The following is a 24,232-nucleotide window of genomic DNA, read 5'->3' as shown; positions in this document are numbered from 1 at the left end:
GTGTTTTGTCCCATCTGAGATTCATTTGGTTTACCTTACCTTGTCCTTAATATTTTACAATATGTAATTTGAAAATACACCTTATGGATGGTGTTCATACAAATAGACAGAGGAATGAATGATGAAAATGTGATTCAATCTAACATAAAATATCCCTGCAAGAAAACTGTGGAATTGCTGAACTAACCGACATTGAACTCTTGCCGATGTTGACATCAGCTACATCTTCTCAGCAGAATATAAAATGATTTGGCTGTCACACTGTGAAAGTTATTACTTTCCCTCTCTGTGCCTATCAAACTAAAAAACAGTCAACCACATTATTAAAGTTGGTATGATTTCCTTTTCACACCAATACCTTAATGAGATCCCAGACCTAACCTTTTTTTCCGTTATATTTTAATGAATACATATAGATATAAAATATACCCCTGTAATACTCATCATCATCCAAAGTTAATTGAACAGCTTTCCTGTGAGACAGGTTTCGTAAAGTTAATGGTTCAGGGTTGAGTATGTTTAGAACCAACCATTTTAACCCATTTTAAAATTAAATATGAGAATGAATGAATGAATAGAAGATGGAATCATAACGCCATACTGGACTAAGTCTATTAATGTTTTTTATAAAAGTATTTATTTTTTAAGATTGGCAAAAATAACTCACTAACAACTGTTGTACAGTTTCATATCTTTGAGGGATTCAAGAGCCATACATATATTGATTGTAACTATTTGCATATATTATCATGTTTGTTTTAACACCAAATACAAATTTAAATGTGCTTCAGCAATTGATACTGATAAAGATTTGGGTCAAGATATAGCAAAAGAAAATCGGTCTATTAAACAATTATTCCAGGTAGTGTTGTTGTAATTGTACAAACACCACTGATGTGTTTTGTTAGTCTGACATGATTGCAAAAAATACAACAGGGCTGTTGTTTTGAACAAATTTAATGCCACATTAATTAGATGTTGCTTTTATATTTAAAAGGTGATAGCGACAGCTGACATGAAGAACTTTATGTCAAGAACTTCATTTAGGACTTCAGCACATGTTTTTTTTGCATTTGCACGTATTACAAATTAACTGCTTTTAATATCCTCGGTCACAATAATGGAAAGTGAACCTTATTTGAAAAGTAACCAAGACATTTAATAAAAAGTAAAAACAACTATTAAATCTGTTAGACAATCAACAACAGTCAACTTTAGCAGAAGAAGAAACACACCGACAATGGAATACATTCATATGAATTATTTTGTTTTACAGTTTGGACAAACACTCACACCATTATGCCCAAAAAATGTGTTTTGTTGAAGCGTGTCCGAGATTGGCATGTAGTTTGCATCTTTGACGGACGGATGAAAGGTGGTCAGCCACTGCCACATGTCAGCGGTGCCCATCACATCACACCGCCTTCAGATGATTCAATGCTTTTCTTAACACCTGACTCTGCCCTGTGGCAGAGTCCGGCTGGGCTCTGCTTTCCCTGAACACGGCGGTTTTACTTTCACACTCTCTGCAGTGTATGAGGCTGGCTTGGGCTGCATTTAATTGTGTGTATTGGCTGTGTCTGTGTGTGTGTGTGTGTGTGTGTGTGTGTGTGTGTGTGTGTGTGTGTGTGTGTGTGTGTGTGTGTGTGTGTGTGTGTGTCAGATGGGACCACTGTCTTCTTTTCTCTGCCTCACACTGTTGATAAGAGACAAATATAGTGTCATCCAGGGTCTGTGAAGTGTGATCTCTCTCTGTCTCTCTTTCTTTCTTTCTTTCTTTATTTCTTTCTCTCTCTCTCTCTCGCTCTCGCTCTCTCGCTCTCTCGCTCTCTCTCTGTGTCTCTCTCTCCTTCTGCAAACCAGATGTGTTTTATTTCATTTGCCATTGATGACGTGAGTGTGTGCAAGTGTGCCAGTGCTTTCATTTCTAGAGGGCTTGGGGTTTGTCTCCCCTTAACGTGAGCCTGTATTGTTCTGAGACGTAGGGGAAGTGCCTTCCCACCTCACACAACCTCATAATTCATAATTCCCAATTGGAAAATAGTGAAGTGTATTATCACATTTCCCCTGCATATTATTTGCGTTCCTCTTATTTTTGTCTGTGTGTGTGTGTGTGTGTGTGTGTGTGTATGTGTCAGTACATGTTTCCATAAAACCAGTAAACTTTGAACAGTGGAATACATGTCAATACTATTTATTTGACCATTTATTCCAAAGCGACTTCAGTTAAGTAAATTCAGATGCATGTCATCAAGGTGAGGTAGGGTTTAGGGCATCTCACTATACAATGCGTACAAGTGGACTGCGGACATCGGGAATCGAACCCAGTAACTCTCCGCTGGTACTCAAACACCCTAACCCTTACACGTTCCGCTACGCATAGCATTTGGGCTTATCTTAGTGTGGCAGCAACCGCATATTCATTCCATTACTTAACTTCACCTGGGTTTTAGTGTTGTATTTGTTCAGTCAATAAAAATACATTCATTTATTTCCACAATTCAATGCTTTCTGGATAAGCAGTAACTCGGTAAACAATGAGCAAAAAACGGTCCTGCCGTTTATTTAACGTGCAGAAGTCCCCTCACGATCAACTAACTTCCCCGAAACTTTTTACTCGGCAGGGCTCGTAATTTATGGGCAGTTTTATAGATTCCACAACAACACATTGTACAAGGTGATGAGCATCGTTCCATGCATTATATATTTGCTTCGGCAAGCGTGCATTTTGATATATTTCCAAGACAAACCGCAATAGCGAAACACTAACAAACACGCACACTTTTTTGAACCTTGCAGTGAATCTCAGGCACAACACAGCAGATGTCAAGTTTTCTTTTATTTCACGCTTTCTTTCACAAGACTAAAATTATTTTGGGTGTACCAATGAATAATGTATTCCGGAAAGAAACTGTCGAGGCTGTGATGTTGCCGAGGTGTCGATTGAGTCAGACGCAAGCCGGAATAAGAACACTTAACCTGTCTTTAATGTTCTTTAATGGTACCTCAAGTCAGGATGTGTTTTGAGTCAGCTAGGGGTAAAACACACCTTCTTTTGGATCATTCGTCGCAAAGCCTCGACAAATAAACCCGCCAACAGCAGGGTACGTGAATACGTTTGGAAATGGAGAGAAACAACAATTTTCCACACCCTATTTAAAGTGCAAGAGAAAGCCGGTGTTTCAGCTCATATCCGTGCACAACAAGACAGTGTGTTGGGCTGACAGTTCTAGGAAGGCGAGGGGGCGTGTTATTCCCATGGTTACGGTTCACGGCAACTTTGTGAAACTTTTTTTTTAAGCTAGTATGCGTCGTTGGGCATGGGCTCTATAATGAGGGCAGTTGTATATGAAATGCACCACACAACGTGGCGCTATACTACCATTGTCAGAGTGGCGTGACCCTCTCTCGGCCACAGCCGACCGCTGCCTAAAGAGAGCTCCACGGGTCCGCACTTCTGTTGCAACGTCAAAAAATACCCAGAAAAGGCTCAGAAGTCCGAAAATAAACAGGACTTCGGAGTTCATAGGGGTGTAGAACTTTCGCAAGCTGGTTGGGGCCGAGTTTTGTAACTGTCACAAATGGCATAGACTACCATGTTCAAGGTCGTTGAAGTCATACAGTGTGTTTAAAACTGAAACTGATGATATTGGTTTCACCGCCCCTTTAAACTTCACAAGTAAGATAGAAAAAAAAAGCCAGTGTAATGAAACGTAAAACTTTTGTTTGTGCTGACACGGGAGGCTTTTTAGTGCAACAGTGGGACGTGATGGTCGTTTTCCAAGCGTGCGTTTAGAAATTGAGAAATAATACGGAGAAAGCGGTAAGGCGGGATTAAAGACAGGACAGATAAAGAAGACGAATGAAGCTTTAGTCGTCGGGCGGGGTTACAGAGGGGCTGGGCGTATCCGCATGGCTAACCATCTGGATCTGGCCTGCTTACACAGCGATTTGTCCTTAATATCCTCCTATATTTCTTTGTATGTTTGCCTTGTCGGTTTTTTTTCATGCACCCCTGGTTCCTTTACGGTTGCCAGTGATACATCAATAACAAGTAAAAGAAAAACACACCAAAGTGTGGATTGTTTTTACTCTTTTCAAGTCCACTATAAAGGGCACAGCCACACGAGCAGTGAACACAAATATAGCCGTCACACGTGTCATCCCTGTGCACACATTTCGTCCACAACCCAGGGAGGACCGCGTGTGTTGTGTCGCATGTGCCTTCATCTCTTCCCCCCCGCTGCGGATGTCCGCACCTAAATAACCGCCAAGTTCTTTAAAATTCATCTTACCTCCTTCCATTTATTTCCATTTTTCGTTTATTCCAGTCTTGTTTCTTCTTTTGCCGCCGCATTTGATCCGTGGGTCCCTTGAGGAGTCTGCTCTGCCCGCTATCTCCCAGTCTCTGGAGCTTCATTTTTAAATCAAACTGGAACAGGTCTCCTGTGTTTATTTGTGTCAGTCTTGTTGTTGTGATTTATATTTTGCCTTTGCGTGTGCGTGTGTCTGTGCGTTTGATTGTGTGTGTGTGTGTGTGTGTGTGTGTGTGTGTGTGTGTGTGTGTGTGTGTGTGTGTGTGTTGTTGCATGTCTTTGTATGTCTGTGTTTGATTGTGTGTGCATGGTGTGTGTGTGTTGTTGCATGTCTTTGTATGTCTGTGTGTTTGATTGTGTGTGTGTGTGTGTGTCTGAGAGCGTGTCGGTGCTCAAAAGACAATGTGCGCGAGTATGTGCACGTTTGTCTTTGCACTCCCGTCTGCGGTTCTAGTAATGGTTGTGTGTGTGTGTCTGTGTGTGGTTACATGTCTTTGCGTGTGTTTGATCAGTGTGTGCATGGTGTATGTGTGTGTGAGCGCATCGGTGTTCACAAGACAAGGTGCATAGTAAATAGAGTGTGCTAAATGCACTGGGACCCAGACAAAATGACAACATCAGCAATTTGCATAATGATAAAGTCACTGGAAAAACAAATAATCCATTTACAACCAAGACAACCCTGTCAGTCCAAGAGGAAGGAAAGCTGTTGTATCAGATTTCTGGGTTGTTAATACCATGTCTTAGATTGTACCCATGCAATAAAGGTTGTCATGTAACACTGCTGATACCTTCCCCCCCCCATAAGGTGGTATTATCTATAGTCAGCCTGTTTTCTAGGTTACCGGGGAAAGGAGTCGCTCTCTCTCGCTCTGTTCAAATGAACTCTTTGTTAATGAGGTTGTGTTTTGCTTGCGTTAATATGCAAACAATGTTTGTCTTGCGTAATCCTTTGGACCAGAGGAATTCATCTGCTTAGTCTATCTGCAGAACATAAAAGGGGAAGAAGTGACAGGAAATCAATATATTTCTCTCTGGGCAGTGATGCGATGTATGAGACGAAGTGAGTCACTTTGTTAACAAGTTCTTCCTGAGATTCTATTTTGGGATTGTTTTTTAAACCTGGATAATATGTGTCGTCTGCAGGGAACATCGGAAAATGACAGTCACACGTGGACTCTTGATAATAATGTTTATGCTAATGATAACAATTCAAATGCAGAAATGATGATGATGATCATTATGATGAGGATGATGATGATGATGATGATGGAATGGGAATTTAATATCCTTTTCAATAATTTGTTCTTTCAGGATAATGCTTCCTGCTGTTTATAATTGTTACGTTAGAACAGCACGCATATAATATAGAAAGCAAATTAGTGATGAATTGCAAAACGTTAGAAAAACTGACGCCATGATGGCAAAAAATACTTGCTCAATTGTTTCGCAAGTCAATGCATAAACATGACATCACTTGTTTGCCGAGTTTCTGACTTAATTCAATATGAACTCTGTCGGACAGAAGTAGGGGAGCGGCTCCACGGGTAGACGGATGATCCGCCTACCAAGTTTAGAAGAAGGTCCCGAAGCGTTGATGCTCCATTTCTCCAAAAAAGCAGTGTCTGAGGGATGGGCTCACCAGCCAGAATATATTGAGCGTCTGCACGCATCCCTTTCAGGAAATGAAGAGATAAAACAGGATGCACTTTATCAACCTGTTACCCGACGAAAGGCACCGCCAGAGCTTGTTTGCTACCCATAAGCCCCTGCGCCCCTCGCCTCGCCTCTTTTCCTCTGAGCAGTAGGAGCTTCAATTCAATCGTCCATGATGGAGGAGTCCCTGTCTTCTCCAGCCTCCCCCTACACCCCATCTGTCATTTCAACTCCCCCCCCCCACCACCACCACCACCACCCCCTCCTTACCCCCCTCCCCCCCCCACCACCCTTCCACAAAAAAACAGTTTCCTCTTTTATTAACTCCATGAATATACTATTCCATAACTCCAGGGAAGCCTTGTCTGGGGCCATAAAGATTTGACTTAATGCTCAAAGTTCTATCTATTCAGAGAGGGGGGGAGCGGGGGAGAGGGGGAAAAAAGATGAAAAAAGTTCATTCTGAAAAAGTTTTGTGTCATTCCTTTGGTCGAGTGCGTTTAAACAGGGTCGGGAGTCTGGGCTGTGTTTGGAGACTGAAGCAGAAGCAATGTGGTGTAAAATTGGTTATGAATTTATGCATCATGTTGGAGGATATGACCAGAAGGTGGAGGGGGGTGGGGGGGTGCTGGTTGTGGTTGGAAGGAAGAGGAAGAGGAAAAGGCGTAGGCGTAGATAAAGGCGGGATGGATGGATGGATGGATTGGGGGAGGGGGTTGCAGGGAAAGGGAGGGAGAGCGAGAGATTGAGAGAGAAAGGGATGAAGAGGATGGGTGAGCCGGGGCGGGGGAGGAAGGAGGGGGATGGATCAGGTGTGCAAGAGAGAGAGAGAGAGAGAGAGAGAGAGAGAGAGAGAGAGAGAGAGAGAGGTGTCAGACAAATGAAATAGCAGCCAGCACCATGGACAGCTGCTCCAGTGTGGAGCTGACCATTGTTCTGAAACCGCGAACAAAGGAGTCCGTTTACACGGGCGACAGATAGCTCAAACCAAATTGCTAGTTTTGTGTTACTTTCTTCTCTGCCTTTCCTCTCTTTCAGCCCGGTATGGTCATCATCTGCTGTCATTTCAACCAATCAGGTGTCTGGTTCCGAGACCCGCCCGCCCAATTCAGCCGAGCTGCCGTTTAAGCGCAAAGGTGTCCTAAAACACCTTGGAGTGTCTGTGTGTGTGTGTCTGTGTGTGCGTGCGTGCGTGCGTGCGTGCAAGTGTGTGAGTGCGTGTCGGCTTTGCAAATCCAGTCAATCCAATCAGGCTGAGGATCTCTCCACCCTCATCCTGCTCAGTTAAAGTGATGTACTCCGTTTGTCAAGTGTTCTATAAGCGTTTTATCCGCTTCAGTACCGTCCTCAAAACCCAAACCGAAGGTCCAAGAACATTGTTTTTCTTCTTCTCAGTGTGTTGTATTTAAGGTAATGGACATATCGTATAAAGCCAAGCCTGGTCTCTGTCTGACGTGTGAATATCATCATATGTTGTTACTTATCGCAGTGAATAGTGAGATTTTTTCCACTCAAATGAGTGAAAGTGGCCCCAGCCACTTACCTGGTGGAATGGACCAACCGCTAGACTAATATTAAACCTTCAACCCTTAGCTTTGTGTGAAATTTCTTTGACGTGTCGGGGGAATAATTGTGTTGTTTTGTGTAATTGTGTTGCAGTGTGAAAGGACCTTTAATCCAGCCACCGTACCTCACCCCGTACCTCACCGTCACACGCTCACACACATATGCGTGGAAAGGGACCACTTGTGATGTCAGACACGGGCGGCTGTTAAAACGGCGTGTCACGAAGCATCAGTGGCGTCACCCGCTGTGAGAACGGGGGGCAGAGAGTTGGCGGCTGACGGGCCGCATTTGATTTGATGACGGACCGCATACTTTTACTGTCACTATTCGTCTGTATTCAGCGCCATCCGTCCACATCAATTTGGATGTCACCTTCTCTGTATTGCTGAGACGTAGCGCCGAGGATGTCCGCGGAACCGCCGCTCATATCCCATTGTTTCATTCTGTATTCTCGTCCATAAAGCCTCCTCCGCTGTCTTTTCTTCCCACGTTTGGTCGTGCAGCACCTGGGATTCATTCAGGGCTATTCCAACGTTTATTTCATTCCTTTTATGCCTCAGCCTTTGACCTCTCACAGCTGTGGATGAGACGCAGGCTCTATAGGACTAAAGGCGTGTCTGTTGCGTCTCTCCTCTCTCCCCTGCCAGTGACGGGGCCCGCGTTCGGACACCAGGTGGACTCGTGTTCGGAGCCCGAGGACGACAACCAGATGAAGTTCTACACGGAGCAGCACAGGGGCCAGAGACGCATCAAAGGTGGGCCAGCGTTTAGAGGGAATGGCCTGCTGGGGACTCTGGCTTTGTGGTTGTTTGATGACATTTGTGTGTGTGTGTGTGTGTGTGTATATGTTGTTTTGTGTGTGTGTGTGTGTGTGTGTGTGTGTGTGTGTATGTTGTTTTGTGTGTGTGTGTGTGTGTGTGTGTGTGTGTGTGTGTGAGTTGTTCTAACCCACCGCCGCAACACACCCCAATAAATGTCCATCATACATTTAATTTGGTGCAACGTCATCATCGCAATCGATGGACTGCCATAACTGTGTGTGTGTGTGTGTGTGTGTGTGTGTGTGTGTGTGTGTGTGTGTGTTGACTTGGTATGAATATATTCAAGGTTCAGTGTGTAGAATTGTGTGGCATTTAGCAGAACACACTTGGCAGAAATTGAACATGTAGTTCAAGTATTTATAATTATGATTGTTGAATAATTGTGTAGATGCTTTGAAATGCCACAAGTTATAGAAGCAAAATATCCAAAGAATTAAAAATGCAACCACACTGAACAAAAACCTAAGAACCCATTCCACCTCAAGGTATTTCAATTCAAGCGGCCACCAAATGCAGTATTTATATTTCATGAGGTCCCCTTTGCCTAAATGGTGTTAAACGCTGGACAGAAGTAAAGAAAACCATTAGAAAAAAAACTTGTGAAACTATTAATCTGTGTTCGGCAGCACAACGCACGACTAGTTGTATGTATTCCGTCTCTTAAATGAGACGAACACAAGGGGACAAAGGACAGCGTTTGTTACCCCGCTGATAATTATCGTCTGTCGAGTGAGCAGCAGATAGACTTGCGTTACCTTCCGAAAAAACACATTAGCCAAACCGGCGGTGTGTTTCCCAGAATCAATCTGTGGGGTAAACGAGAAGTAAGGATTTTTTTCCAAACATCTGTGAGTGAAGGGGTGAGAAAGAGGTGCACGTGACTGGTATGTAGAGTTACACCAGCTACGCTCTTCATGCCTATTACCTGTGTAAGGCTGTGCTTGATGTTAACACAAACCCGCTTCACACAAAGGCGCTGGACAAGTTTGATTAATTGTGTTGTTTGATTTAAGTACAAACCTAAATGTATTAAAGTACTGGGAACTCCCACTGGTGATGCCACAAAATGGATAGATTTTTAAATGGCTTGGCTAAACATGGGCTGGCTGTTCATGGGATGTTCATTTGTTGACTGTTCATGAGTTCACTGTTCATGGGTTTGCTGTTCATGGGCGGACTCGTCCTCAATATTGATAGAGGGATTTTAGTTTCTGACTGAACAATCAGTGGTAAGACATGCAGCTGGACTAATCAAATTGTATCAGCCCTTCTGAATTCCCCAGACTTGATGAGAAAGTCCATATCTCGTAACTAAATAAATGGGTAGATATGTATAGTATGGAGCCTTTGCATAACACTTTGGTGGTGAAAAGTCTGCCATAGTTTTAGCAGTCAAAGGTCAGTGTTAGGTGACATGGTAACATAAAGCGCATTGCCACATTTGGTCTTGTCATTTGGGACGCTTTTATTTTTTGAAAAAGGAACATTTTGAATTGCACCAGACATGCCCTTTAAGAACTTAAAAAAAACAAAACACCCAGCAAAAGGAAAGGAATAAAGAGAAATGGAAAACAACAAAAATAAAGCAGCAGTCCAAGCAGACATAATGGCTGATGCTGGGAGATGCCTCCTAGATGACTGCCAGGCCTGGCCGCTGGAAACACACTGACAGCATCAGGCAGCACGGAGGGGGCCGGAGTGTGGGGTAACATGCTCTATCCTGGTAAGCTGACACTCCCCTTCCTCTGGTCTGCGACCCTAGCAGGAAGCAGGGAGCGGTCACAGAGCACCTTCCCAGAGTTGTGAGTCGCTGACACAGAGCCAATGCACCATCCTCTATGAACTAAACAGTCAGGTATACAACAGTATTACCGAACCGAACCTTAGTACATAGAGAAAGGGGAGGTGTGCTAATGTGTTTGTGTGCGTGGTGGTTTAGTGTCTGTTAAAAGGTCTTCAGTGGTGGCTTTGCCTGAGCGATCTGAAGACAGTGAGTGTCTGAGAGCATCTGAACACCCACGCCGATGGATATTGATGTTGTGAGCCGGCTTTTCCACTGTCTATTAAAGTCGTACAGTTGTCCTAACCCTTTCATTGTTCTAGAATGTGTACACTCCACGGTCTTACAATTAGCATTTATAAAAAAAAATGTGTTTGATTCACAATTTGAAAAGGTCAGAATGATTGACATTTATAAAGTAATCATGAATTATGTTTCAAGTGTCAACATGTATCTGGGTATCTGGGTATCATAAGTATAATAATATATTTATACTTAATACAGTATATTATATATACTGTATTAAGTATAAATATATTATATAATACTATATTTATACTAAATATAGTATGTATATTTTCCCTTGACGCTTTAATATGTACCAGTATTGGCATGGACGTGTGTGTGTGTGTGTGTGTGTGTGTGTGTGTGTGTGTGTGTGTTTTTTTTTTTCAATTTCCACTGCCGTTGATCCCTCTCCAAGTCAACCCCCTTGTTCCCCCGCCCTTCCACACATCCCGCTGCATCGGTATGCACCTGGTGACGAAACCAATCAGACGCGTTTTCCTTCCGTCTTCAACACAATGATGTAGTTGCTCCGAAGGTTAACCACGGAGGCTGTCGGTGGACGTCATAAAAAAAAAACAGGTCCCTGTGTCATAACCACACACGTATAAAACAGTGACAAGCATTCACGTGTGAATGCTTGTCAGTGCATCAAAGGACTTCCGCCGGACACGACTCCAGTGCCTTTAATCCCGCAGTGTTTTATAAGCTTGCTACAAAGCTTTCCTGCTCCCCCCACCCCCTCCCCAACACAATAAATACCGCTTGATGGCCGATAAACAACTAATTCCAATGCCTCGGAAACGGTACGGCGCACGAGAGAGAGAGAGAGAGAGAGAGAGAGTGAAAGGGCAAGTGAAACGACCAATCAAATGCGCTGTCACCCGCAATGACATCATACATCACCCTGGCACAAGATCCCGGGCCGTTGGGGGATACAAAAGCCGGGGCCCTCTCAAGTCTTGTGTTTTTTTTTATGATCTAACATTGTTTAAATGATAAATCACAGAGGGTGAGATTGCGGCCAATTGTGTTGGCCGCCCTCGAGGGGGCCGCGAAGGTGTTGGACTTTGATTAGACCTGAGGATTAAAGAGCGGCCGTTTGCTCTGATTGGTCTGTTCAGCTTGTATTTATGTGTTAAGAGAGAACGTGTGTGTGTGTGTGTGTGTGTGTGTGTGTGAGGTGTGAGGTGTGAATGTGTGGGGGGGTTGTTGTGTGACACTTAGAGAAAGTGTGTTTGTGTGTCAGCGAGTGTGTGTGTGTGTGTGTGTGTGTGTGAGAGAAAGACTGCGTGCCTGTGTGTTTCACCGTGTGTCTGTGTGTTTCAGCGCATGTGTGTGTGTGTAAGTGTGTTTCAGTGTGTGTGTGTATGTGTGTTTCACCGTGTGTGTGTGTGTGTTTCAGCTTGTGTCCGTGTGTGTTTCAGCGTGTGTCTGTCTGTGTGTGTGTTTCAGCGTGTGTGTGTTTCACCGTGTGTGTGTGTGTGTGTGTGTGTTTCAGCTTGTGTCCGTGTGTGTTTCAGCATGTGTCTATCTGTGGGTGTGTTTCAGCGTGTGTGTGTGTGTGTGTGTGTTTCTGTGTGTGTTTCACTGCGCCCACCAACCCTGGTATAGATCCCTGTATAGGTACACTGGGTTTACGAGCTGTGTAGCCGGGCTGTGCATATAAACCTCCTTTCCTGGCCCTTCCCGACGTCCACCTAGCCAGTAAGCGTCGAGTCAGGGCTGTAAGCCTCCGTGTTCCTCGGTAATCTACCCCCACGTATTGTATTAGTACACCCAGCCGAGCCCCACGAGGCCTGGCTTACAGTCATCTGTACCGTCTGGAGACTACCATGAAGGGGGAGGCTTGGCTTTGTGCGTGTGTGTGTGGGTGGTAACCATACTCTTTGACATTTATGTAACATCCCAATGCCTTTTGAAGGTGGTGCTGGAAATAGGGGATGATGATTCACACAGGGGAGAAAAAAAGTGCAAGCACAGCTTGTCCCAACAGCCGGCAACAAAAGCCAGCTAGCTAACGAGCTAGTGTTAGCAAGAAGCGGAGGTTATTCCAATTTTCACCACCGGCTACAAAGCCAGCTGGCTAACAGACTCCTGCTAGCATGAAGCGAAGGTTATTAAAACAGCCGTCACCAGCAACAAAGACAGCTAGCTAGCACTAGAATAAAGTAGGGTTCAGGTTAGGGGTAGAAGTTTTAGGCGTGGATTGCAATAACATTGCGATCTCACATCATGACCTGATCTCACATAATAGTTTTAAAGGATGGATTAGATTAGAAAACTGAAGCAACAGTGACAGAAAATCTGGCTCACGTTAAAAGTTATAACGTTTAAAAAAAAAAGTTTAACAAAAAAAATGTTTAACATTTTTAAATAATTGAATTAAGAATAAAAGTGTGATGAGACAGTGCAATATAGATAATGTATTTGACTAATAATGTATTTCTTAATGTATTTGACTAATCAAAAATAACAAATATTGACTGTGTTCCAGTAAAGGTTAAATAACCTTTATCGTACATGTTTCCAAGGGAAAACCCTACAAAACATATTTTTACAAGCGTACCATTTTGCAAGGCAATTGCAAAATAATTGTATTACTGAAGACATCCACTCGGACGGCTGGTGAAAAGGACAGATGCTGTCCCGGTGAATGTGGTCTTGTCGCGGCGCTCTGACCATAGTTTGAACCGCTTTGAAGCCGGACGTGAAACTGTGTTTGAAGTGGATGTCTTTCTTGTCCACCTTTCTTGGCCAATGACGGCGATTGCTCTTTTATGAAGACTGTTTTGCTCCAGGGGCTTTTTTATTGTGACCGACGCAAGCAGCGGGGGTTCTCTTTGGGTATTAAAAGACAGGAACTTTTTCCAAGACATCAATTGACGAGTAGGTAACCAAATGCATTGATGCTTTGTGTCTGGAACATCACCTCACAAAGGGTTTTCCAGCCCTTTGAAAGTCAACTTTTACTGTATCAAGTTTGCAAGATAGCCAATAAATTAGCGTTTATATTTTTATTTTTTGCATCACCGACTTATAAGTGATTAAAATGAATCACTTTTCATTATCACTTGTTGTTCATAACATATACATGTTGTTATTCACATTGGCCTTACCTAATAAAACACAACTGAAACACTAACTATGCTAGCAAAGCAACACAATACCACTAAGACTAATTTCAGGGACAAGACAGAAGCCAAACGGGAGCAAAGCAGGCTGAAGAACTGGTTCCTCACTCCAAAGCTAACGTTTTCGCAGAACATGTTCATCTTTTCACAACAAAATTGTAAATTCCTGTTTGTCGCCCAACCGACTAACCTACTTATTAACCCTGGCACCCATTTGTTACAAACTAAAAGGACACCAATGTTTTTTTTGTCATCACAACATCCTCAACAGGTTTGCCGTCCTTCTTTTGACCTTGCTCTATTCAAACCCACTAACTATTCACATCATTTTCTCTCTCTCTGTCACTCTGTCTCTCTCACCACCAGGCCACCCACCGAGTCCTCTGAACAAGGTCAACCTGACGTTGATCACCATCATCACCTGCGTGGTGGCCGCCGTCTTCGCCACGCAGAACGCGTGCACGCTGTCCGTCAAGGTCACTCTACACGTGCCCGAGCACTTTGTAGCAGACGGTGAGTGTTTTTTTGGTCACTTTTTGTACAGCACTCGAGTGTTCGTGGGCTCCTGTACTCTAGTGTGCTGAAAAGACACAGCCAGAAGCCCCTACCTGCTTGTGATTGGCCCGCATCTTCAATGTCGGACGCTTTAGATGAAGTTGTGTGCAAACACGCGTAACAATGATAAAAAAGTGTGTGTATGTGTTGAGAATTTCATTGTACACTTAGAATTTAGTTTTACTCTCCCCTCTTTTTTTTTTCTTCCTCCAAATAACCATTTTAGCCTCAATGTGTTGCTTAATGTACAACAGGTGCGCAGCCTCACCCAGCCCCAGAGTCAAATCAGTACGACTCGGGCCAAGAGAGGCTGCTTAAACCAGCCGTCGTCCACACACACACACACACACACACACAAACACATACGCACACTCCACAAGCCATTATCACCATTTCCTCGGCCCACTAGAAACCGCGCCAGGTCAGACTTTACTTAATGGTCCGAACTAATGTGCTAAAACTTAATTGGGCCCCATTGAGCTCCAGTGGGCTGACAATGAGACATACATCACACACTTAAACTCTCTCACCGCACTGGATCACTGTCCAAGTAACGTCCCAGACACTCTCTCTCCCTCTGTCCCGAGACTCCCCTTAGAACGATTTGCCTTCCGAGAGATATTGAGCAAAAAAACAACAACAACAACACATAAACACCCAAGGCGTTGTTGTAATAAGAGCTGCTGTGCGACAAACGACGCCGTGACACAATCTCACAGTGAGCAGCAAAACGGCACAAAAAAAAAAGCTCTCAAACTCTGAGCGCGTGGGGTGATTTCATATGCGAGGTAATCAACGGGCGACCATAAGCCAGTGTACTGCGCACTTGTCCAATTGATTGAGGCCATTTTAAAAGCCTTGGGGGGGAAGAGAGGAGGGGGGGGGAGAGGCGGGGGGGTTGTGTGTGTGTGTGTGTGTGTGTGTGTGTGTGTGTGTGTGTGTGTGTGTGTGTGTGTGTGTGTGTGTGTGTGTGTGTGTGTGTGTGTGTGTGTGTGTGTGTGTGTGGGGAGTGGGGTGGGGCAGAGTGATAAGATGCATTCATCCGTAGCAAGGGGAAGTTGGCAGGTTAGCAGAGGAGTCACTACGTCCTTAAGCCCTCTCTGCAGGAAGAAAGAGGGGAAAGATGAGAGGCACAGGGAGAGAGAGGGCAGATGGAGAGAGGGGAAGTGAGGGGGTCAGAGAGAGAGAGAGAGAGATGGAGAGGGAGAGGCGGAGCGAGAGGGGGGGGGTGTGTGTGTGTGTGTACATGTGTGTGAGAGAGAGATAATAGATAAAGAGAAAGACAGGGTGAGAGTCATGGGGAAATGAGAGAGAGAGAGCGAGAGATAAAGCACAGAAGGGATATCGGGTGAGATACACAGAATGAGATGGGTACACAGAGAGAGATATGAAGAGATATAGGGTGAGAGTCGGAAGGGAGAGAGAGACGGAGAGATGGCTAGACAGAGAGATGGAGGGTGGGATAGTGAAAGATGGGAAGCTGGCGATGGCGGGGGGGGTTGCTTTTGAGGAAGTGGAGAGATTAAGAGGTAGAGGCACTTTAATTAAGGACAGGTCATGCCTTCCTAATGCTACGCATCCACGCAGCGTGCTGTGACCTCCACGGTCCAGTCCTCCATGCACCACACACACAAAGCCATGGGCTCCCATGCATCCTAACATACATAAAGAAATACACACGCATGCGCACGCTCACTCACACACACACACACACACACACACACACACACAGGACACACAAATACACACACACAAACGCACACACACACACACACACACACACACACACACAAACACACACAGGACACACAAATACACACACAGGACACACAAATACACACACACAAACGCACAAACACACACACACACACACACAGGACACACAAATACACGCACAGGACACACAAATACACACACACAAACGCACAAACACACACACACACACACACACACAGTCAACACAAAGTGTTGACATGAATGGGTCCTTCTGAACGTGTAGATGTTTTAAGTGTTTTTCACGGGGCTAATGTCACTTTTGTCCTCTTTTCATTCCATCCCGATAATGTTCTCACAAGGTTCCTAAGAAATCGTTCAGTCGGCGGGGGAGAAAGGCCGGCCCACGGTAAAACGAGTCACGTAACGAAGCCCATGACGTCAGGCTAACTGCGTGGGGGCGTATTGTGTGCTTTCTTATTGAGTTAGTTCTCTGAGCCTTGACGGGAGAAGGTCAGTCACCCATCAGACTCGTATTGAATGCCACCTAGAAAGCGTAGCATGGCTCCTTGGGGACACTAGGACACACGTTGGCGTAGGGAATGCTAATAGTTTTTTTTTTTTTTTTTTTAAACCATCGGGTCCTCAGTGCTTCGAAATATTAAACATGTTCAATGTTTACCGATCCGATATCCTGTAGTGTGGGGGGGGGAAACCAGACAGACGAGTGTACAGGCAAATTGATTGACAGCTTGGAAAGATGATAGACGCTACCGACAATTCCGAAGCCATGGCGGCAAAAGCAAAAGTGTGTGGCTGTCTTCCGAAATGGAGCGACAGCCTGTTGAGTAAAAATATTCCTGAAGAAAAACAAAATCGCAAAAGCTAGCTTGTCTGGTTCTTCCTGACCATTGCCTTGCCATTTTGTGTGTTTTTGTTTGTTTCCAGCCAAATTCACGGTTTTGAATGTGATGCGATGCGATTGAGATCGGCGTGATTTCCGGTTTTTAAAAATCTGGACTCGGTTGTCGACTGGAATCTGTTAGTGTGTGGTGGGCTGTGTTGGTGAAATTGTTTCTTTCCACACAGTAAGCAACTGGAACTGTTTAATGCACCTTAATCTAGCGTAAGGCGTGTGGTCTCGCACCGTTTCTGAATTTGAAAAAAAATTATCTTGTGTGTACCCAGCGTTCATTGCAGAGCTGGGTGTTTGACGAACGCAGAGTAGGCGGTCAATACTGACTTGTCAGACGTCTTCCTGAGTGTGTGGTGATGGCTGCTTTAGCCTGTGTGCATTGATTTCCCCATGCACCACAGGTGTGTATCCTTGCCCAGCCCCAGACTCTAATCAGTCTGACTCGATTCAGGTGGGGCTGCTTGAACCAGCCAGCCACCCCACTCACTCCACTATTATTAGCATATCATATTATACTTTAAACAAGTTAGTTCTTCCGACCAAGGAATTTGATTGGACAAGAGGCATCCCGTGACTGCTGATATAGAGTATAGGCTAACAGCGCCGGAACTTTTAATTAGACATGTATCAATCTGCTTTACAGGTGTCTCTAATAACTGTTAATAATATTAACGGTGGCAAGCTGTTAACTCAACAGAATCACACATGCCACGAAGCAACTGTCAACACTCTTATTTCACTGGCTTTACAATAAATGGAAACATACAGATCAATGTCGTTTATACAAAGTAGCTGGCCTGCGGTGACGTGTAAGAGACCTACATCAAGTAGCAAGCTACTGAGCAGGAAAATGTTTACAGGTTGCTTGGCGACCGGCCAGTCCCAGTCGCTGAACTATTTGTGTGGACAGAGCCAAATAAATGATTCAATAAACAAACAAATCATAATCTGTTAACTAATAAGTGGCGCTTGTAGAAGTGTAATAAAAAAATCTATGTTGCATTTGAGTTTGTGATGGTAAACTGAATATAAACAAGGATTTTAGTCTGTTGTAGGAATGAGGCTGCAGGTCGCGTGTAAAAGACCATCACAGCAGATAGTGAGAAAAAGAACACTTCCTCTTGTATGATATGTCTTTAATACATCATTATTTTGATACGCTGTTTAACAGTGTGGATTGTGAAATGCTGCGTTAACTACTGTGGTGGAACGTATGTTTGGAGGAGGATTTGATTTGACATGTTTTTTTCGATTGTTTCTTTTGTTTGCATTCGTGTGAGCAACACGATTCAAGGATAATAGATTGTTGTTTGTGGAACCGCCATTCATTCCACATCGACAGACATCTCTTCTTCATTGCCAAAACACAAAGACAAGAAAATTGCCCAGAAGAAACCACATGCACAAACTCACACACTGTATTCAAGGATGAAATAGGTTATTTTTTTGTATTTCCTTTTCTTTCGCGATGATTCTTACTATTCACAAGCGAGCCAAACCATCTCCCTCCACTCATCAGGAATAGAAACACAATAGTCCCCCTGTGGAACAGACCAGCCCTGCCATCAATTAGATATAATGCCTTTATTGGTCCGAGATCGGTGGGGAATTATAGACACGCCGGCCCCAGCCAGGATACACTGTGTTCACCGGCTAGTTTGTGAAATGATATAGCCAATGAAGGTAATCTCTGCAACCCATTAACCAGAGCCATCTCATCAATACACGCATCGCGTGCCTTAATTGCTAATTGCTTGTTTAAATGACCGCCCAATCTGGAGATTAATTGAAATCGCAGCTAAATCTCCCAAGAAAGTAAGAGTTCTTCCTCTACCTGTATTTATTCAGCAGCGGTACTCACCACAGGAATTGCGTCCGACCTTAAGAGAGATGGAAGTCTTATTTTCTGTGTGTGTGTGTGTGTGTGTGTGTGTGTGTGTGTGCGCACCTTCTCCTTCCAGGAAGCAGTTTTGTGGTGAGCATGGGCAGCTTCCTGGATGTTTCTAATTGGCTGAACCCTGCCCAGCTGACCCTCTACTACCAGACTAACTCGTCCACCCAGTGGGTGAGAGACTACTGCGGGCAGCGCACGACTGAGCCCTGTGAACAGCTGTGTGACCCGGACACAGGTGAGTGTCTGGGGGCGGGCACGCACGCACACACACAGACACAGACACACACACACACACACACACACACACACACACTGATACATATGCATGAATGGAAATACACACTTGCATATAACGACGGACACTCACACATACACACATGCAGGGAAATGCACACACACACACACACACATGTTTACAAACAAAAACAATATTAGCATTCCACTTGAGGGGATCTGAAATGATGGAATATTTGAATTTTTAACACACAATGAGCACACACACACACACACACACACACACACACACACACACATGCAAATATTAACCATGGTCCCAACTGCATTACAAACCAGCACTCTCCACTGTACCATTACGGTGCCTTTAGCTGAAATAATAATAATAATGAATGAATAAATTTGTGTGTATTATGTGAACCTCCAAGGTTTAAGCACGGGGACCTAATCGGTCACAGCTAGCCCCAGTCATCTCTCTCTCTCTCTCTCTCTCTCTCTCTCTCATATACACTGGGCTGCATACTTGCTACCTGTCTAAGCAATCTATTAACAGAAAGACCCAACTCTCAAGTTTGAAGACCCCTCTCAAGGGGCTGCCCTCAAAACCTGCCGATTATGCGTCATCACGAGTGATGATCGACTCCTTTCACAATTAAGTAAACAGTGAAAGGTTAGCCGGAGCGGAGGTGACGCGACGCGGGCCACACACACACACACACACACACACACACACTCACAGTGAGCACTCTGCTCCATCTGCACAGAGGCGGTGTGTGCCGGTGCATCGGAGCGGTAGATCCAGACAGAGACACTGGGGGGGTTTCGGTGCTGTTTAGCAGCGTGCTCATGGCAGTGGATGCTTGTGCTTATGGCAGTATGATGCAAGGGGTGAGCAGAGTCCAATTTGAACTTTAAGGGGTGGGGGTGGGGGGGGGGATTGTCATATGAGCCAGCGGTGTCGTTTTATTCCGGATTGGCAGAGTAACGTTAAGTGGCCCCAGTGCGTGCCGCACCTGCGTGTTACGTAACCGCCCCCGGGGGGTTGAGATGGTGTCTGCAGGGAATGGTAACACCGGCGCGTGTTTTCCTCCTACTTGAATGTTATTTCCAGCTATGTCTCGCTTACCGGGGGCCAAACCCATTGGATGTATACGAGGAAAGTGCATTATTCACTCTAGATCACACACACATACAAACGCTCACACACAGACACACGCACACGCGGGCGCGCGCGCGCGCACGCACACACACCTACACAGTACACACACATAAACACACAGACCACAACATTCATATTCAACATTCACATCCACACAATCCTTCATAATTACAGCTATAATAATCAGAAGCAGACCTTTTGCACTCAGGCCACTGAGGTAAACATAAAAGCTGTAATTTGTGTTTTTCTTCTTTATGCTAGTGAGCTTGCAGATTGTCAATGCCCATATATTTGGTTGTTTAGTAGGGAAAGTAAGAAGCCAGGTGTGAGGCCGAAAATGGAAAGTAAAAAGAGGACTGGACATTTTATCATTTGAGTTTGTTTACGTAACCTTGTTTTCGGTGCTATTCTGGGACCATAAGGTAAGGAAGGGAGGTATGGAAGGTAAGCACCTGGGCTTACTTACCCCATTCTGGTGTCACTGCTGGTCCAATGGGAGTACACGGCATTGGATTGTCCTAACTAGGTAGAACTCGGCCCATTACTCCACTCCCATACGCTTGTGGGTGCTTCTCTTCTCACCAGTACTAACTGAAATATAATTTTAATATGTAATACAGATTATAATATGTACGATTATAATCCTCTCTAATGGCATATTTGTGTAATTGCTGTACACTGAGTGGGAATATGTAAGTTAAGGAACGATTATAAAGAGGAACAAAAACTATTTAAATCAATATTAACAATTTCAATCAATATTAGCAATAAAGTCTCCATTTTCATTCCACAGCAGTGTGTGAAGTCTGCGTCCTTGTGTGTGTGCGTCTTTGTCTTTGTCTTTGTCTTTGTCTCACATCGTGGATGTGAGAGAGTGCGACAGAGAGACAACGTGAGGGACCTGGTTGTGATGACGTTGCGGCCGCGTTGGCTCCCCTGTCCTTGGAGGAGTGTGAGACGGGGTTTGAAGGAGTTCTGTATTAACACTGTTGACTGTTAGAGTGACTCTCAGTTCTGCTCTCATGCTACTTTGCTGCCAGGCGTCTGTGCATTAGAGGAGAACCCCACCCCACCCCCTTTTTTTATCGGTTCACATTCTGCCACAACTGCACCAGAGAGTCACCTTATAGCTGCAGCGTCTCTGTCTGCTTTCACCTTGGTTTCTGCTTGATGCAGATGATTACGGTGCAATATTATTGTATTTGTATAACGATTGTTTGTATTTCATTGTTTGTATTTTACCTAGTATAATTAGTCTGACATAGTGGTAGTGGTAGAAGTATTTGGGAGCATATATATGTCGTTAGTATAAGGTGCTGACGGTGAGATTTAAGAGTTGTAACGAGGGAGAGCAAAGAAAAGGTGGGAGAGAGAGATATTTTTAAAACTAAACAACAGAAAAAGTCCCCTCCCTCTCTGCTCTCTCACTCTCCACGTTTGTCCGCCATTGAGAAATGTTGCATTTCACATACCTGTGATTGACAGGCAAGATGAACTAGCTGAACCAATCAGGGTAGATGTGCCCTGATTGGTCCGAAATGACTCGGGGCGGTCTAAAATCTAAATTGGCTAATACAGAGGCAGGCACAGTCACCTTGAGACAGATTTGCTCACAGCACATTTCACTCACGCTGACAAATGGCTTTGGCATTTCTTACAAATAACAATCAAATAACGGCTCTGGGATCTCACCTGCTGCACCTTAAGAGCTGAAACAGTGGCACACACACACACATCATTGCGGCATTAACTGGCGCTGTCCTCATGAAAGCCCAGTGATGTGCATCTTAAGATCATTACTGTGGATTACAGGCGGTAATGTATGGGGGATGTATGTAGAGCTAGCCAAGGGCACCGGGAAGGCCAATGCATAATGTAATACTGGGTCAGACGCTCCACATTGCACTGGCTACAAACCATGGTGTCAGCACACACACACACACACACACACACACACACACACACACACACACACACACACACACACACTTCCCATGCAACTATGCAGGGATTTCGTTCTGCATCTTTGTATAAAAAACTGAAAATCTGAATACATGACTTTCATGTCAGTTTTCTTTATAGATATATATATATATATTTGGAAATGGCAGATTGATAATTGTGATACTGTTGGGGATAATTTTAATTGTCGGACCAAAACATGACATGTTTCACCATTTCTCACCTCCTCACCTTTTGATTTATGTGTTCATAAAAACAAACTGCATGCTGATATCGGCTAGAATACGAACGTCTTCATCACATATACGCGTGCTGGGTTAAACACACGCACACACACACACGCACACACACGGACACACACTTCATCTGATAAGAGCTGAGAACATCTGGTTCTTCGGCTTATCTGAGGAGTAGGATGTAAATAGTAAGGTGTGTTTGGTCGTGGCCATGCACAAAGACGACACAATGCAGCAAAACAAACCAGGTGCTGCTGAGATAGTCACAGAGACCGGGGACAGGGAAACGATGTGTAAGGGATATGCATCTGTTACCAGAATGGCCCTGGTTATCCAATGGAGCAGTTCAAACAATAGGGCTCAGACAGAGATAGATAGATAAGAGTGTTAGTCAGAGCGGGACATTTAGAGCGATTGAGAGAGAGAGAGAGAGAGCGATACAGAGAGAGAGCGAGCAAGAGCGATGGAGAGAGAGAGATGGAGAGAGATCAAGATGGAGAAAGAGAGAGAGAGAGAGAGAGAGAGAGCGATGGAGGGAGATAGATAGATAGATACATACTTTATTCATCCCGTAGGGAAATTTTAGGCATCCAGTGGCTTATACATACACACACATATCTCATACACATAAAAGGGATCTAAAGACAGGAGCTACTTGGATGGCTGCCTACAGGCGCCGGCGCCGGACACGGGGGGAGAGATATGGAGGGAGAGAGATGGAGAGAGAGAGAGATGGAGAGAGAGAGAGCGATGGAGAGAGAGAGAGAACGATGGAGAGAGAGAGAAAGATGGAGAGAGAGAGAGAGAGATGGAGAGAGAGAAAGATGGAGAGAGAGAGTGAAATGGAGAGAGAGAGAGAGATGGAGAGAGAGAACAATGGAGAGAGAGAGAGAGATGGGGAGAGAGAGAGAACGATGGAGAGAGAGAGAGAGAGAGATATGGAGGGAGATGGATGGAGGGAGGGAGAATAAACAAATATGTGCGGTGATAAGAAGTTCTGCTCATGCACTAGAATGTACTAGCTTTTGAATGATTCTTTTGAGTTAAACGTATACTTTTTTATGGACAAAGATAAAAGAAGCGTTCGAAATAAGACATTGTACACCAGACTAAAGTCTCTCTCTCTCTCTCTCTCTCTCTCTCTCGCTCTCTCTCTCGCTCACTCTCTCACTCTCGCACACACAAACACACCGCCACAGCAGGACAGTGTATTTGAGGCAAATTGAAGAGCAGACATATACACACACACTCACACACACACACACACACACACAAAAGGCTGACATAGCCAACAATCACACCCACACCCAACAAACGCGACTGCACCACGCAAACACAATCAGTGCCTTCAATCAAGCCAGCGAGACCGCTGCTGTTCCACCGGGTCGCCGGGCGGACCGCCCATCAGTCACTCACCGCCAACGCCGCCAATGTCACTCCCGTCGGGCCCGCTTGGACGCAACCCCAGGGTTCGGGGGGGGGGGGGGGGGGTGAACAATCCACACCTGCACCTCACACTCTGGTCCCCGGGAACATTCAGGCCCCCGCGCTCACTTCCTCCACTGTGGAGGTGGAGGTGTTAGAGCAGGGGTGGATGTATGGATGGACTGGCTCCGCTCCTCTCTGCTCCTCCACACATACCCCGGAGGTCAGCCTGAGGGGTGATTAACCGTGAGGTGATCTCTTCATCCCTCTCGTATTCTCTCTTTCATTCTCATTCTCGTTCTCAGGATCAGTGTCATCCCTCGCATTTTCACCATCTCTCTTTCATTAGTGTCTCTCTCTCTCTCTCTCTCCCTCTTTCTCTTGCTCTCTCTCTCAGAATCTCCCTTTTACTCCCCTCTCGCTGTCTCTCTCTCTCACACACACACACACACACACACACACACACACACACACACACACACACACACACACGACAGCACACTCCCCAGCCCCGCCAGAAGAATTCCCATTAAATCTCCATCCTCCTGTTAGAAGTGCGTTGATGGATCTTCCCAAGGTC

General features: G+C 44.8%; 1 protein-coding gene across 1 annotated transcript in view; it reads left to right on the top strand.

Annotated features, from left to right (window-relative positions):
• astn2 (astrotactin 2) overlaps window positions 1-24,232 on the top strand; it is a gene marked incomplete at both ends in the record, with an annotated part of 226,615 nt that overhangs the window by 116,117 nt on the left and 86,266 nt on the right. Inside the window, 3 exon segments of the mRNA XM_084483245.1 lie at window positions 8,186-8,293; window positions 13,925-14,071; window positions 18,704-18,871. Of these exon segments, the coding sequence (XP_084339371.1) occupies window positions 8,186-8,293; window positions 13,925-14,071; window positions 18,704-18,871 (423 nt within the window).

This window comes from Micromesistius poutassou (genome assembly GCF_964030765.1).
Source record: "Micromesistius poutassou genome assembly, chromosome: 18".
In the NCBI taxonomy this organism is placed as follows: Eukaryota; Metazoa; Chordata; class Actinopteri; order Gadiformes; family Gadidae; genus Micromesistius; species Micromesistius poutassou.
The sequence above is the reverse complement of the archived record's forward strand: the minus strand, read 5'-3'. Positions and strand labels throughout refer to the sequence as shown.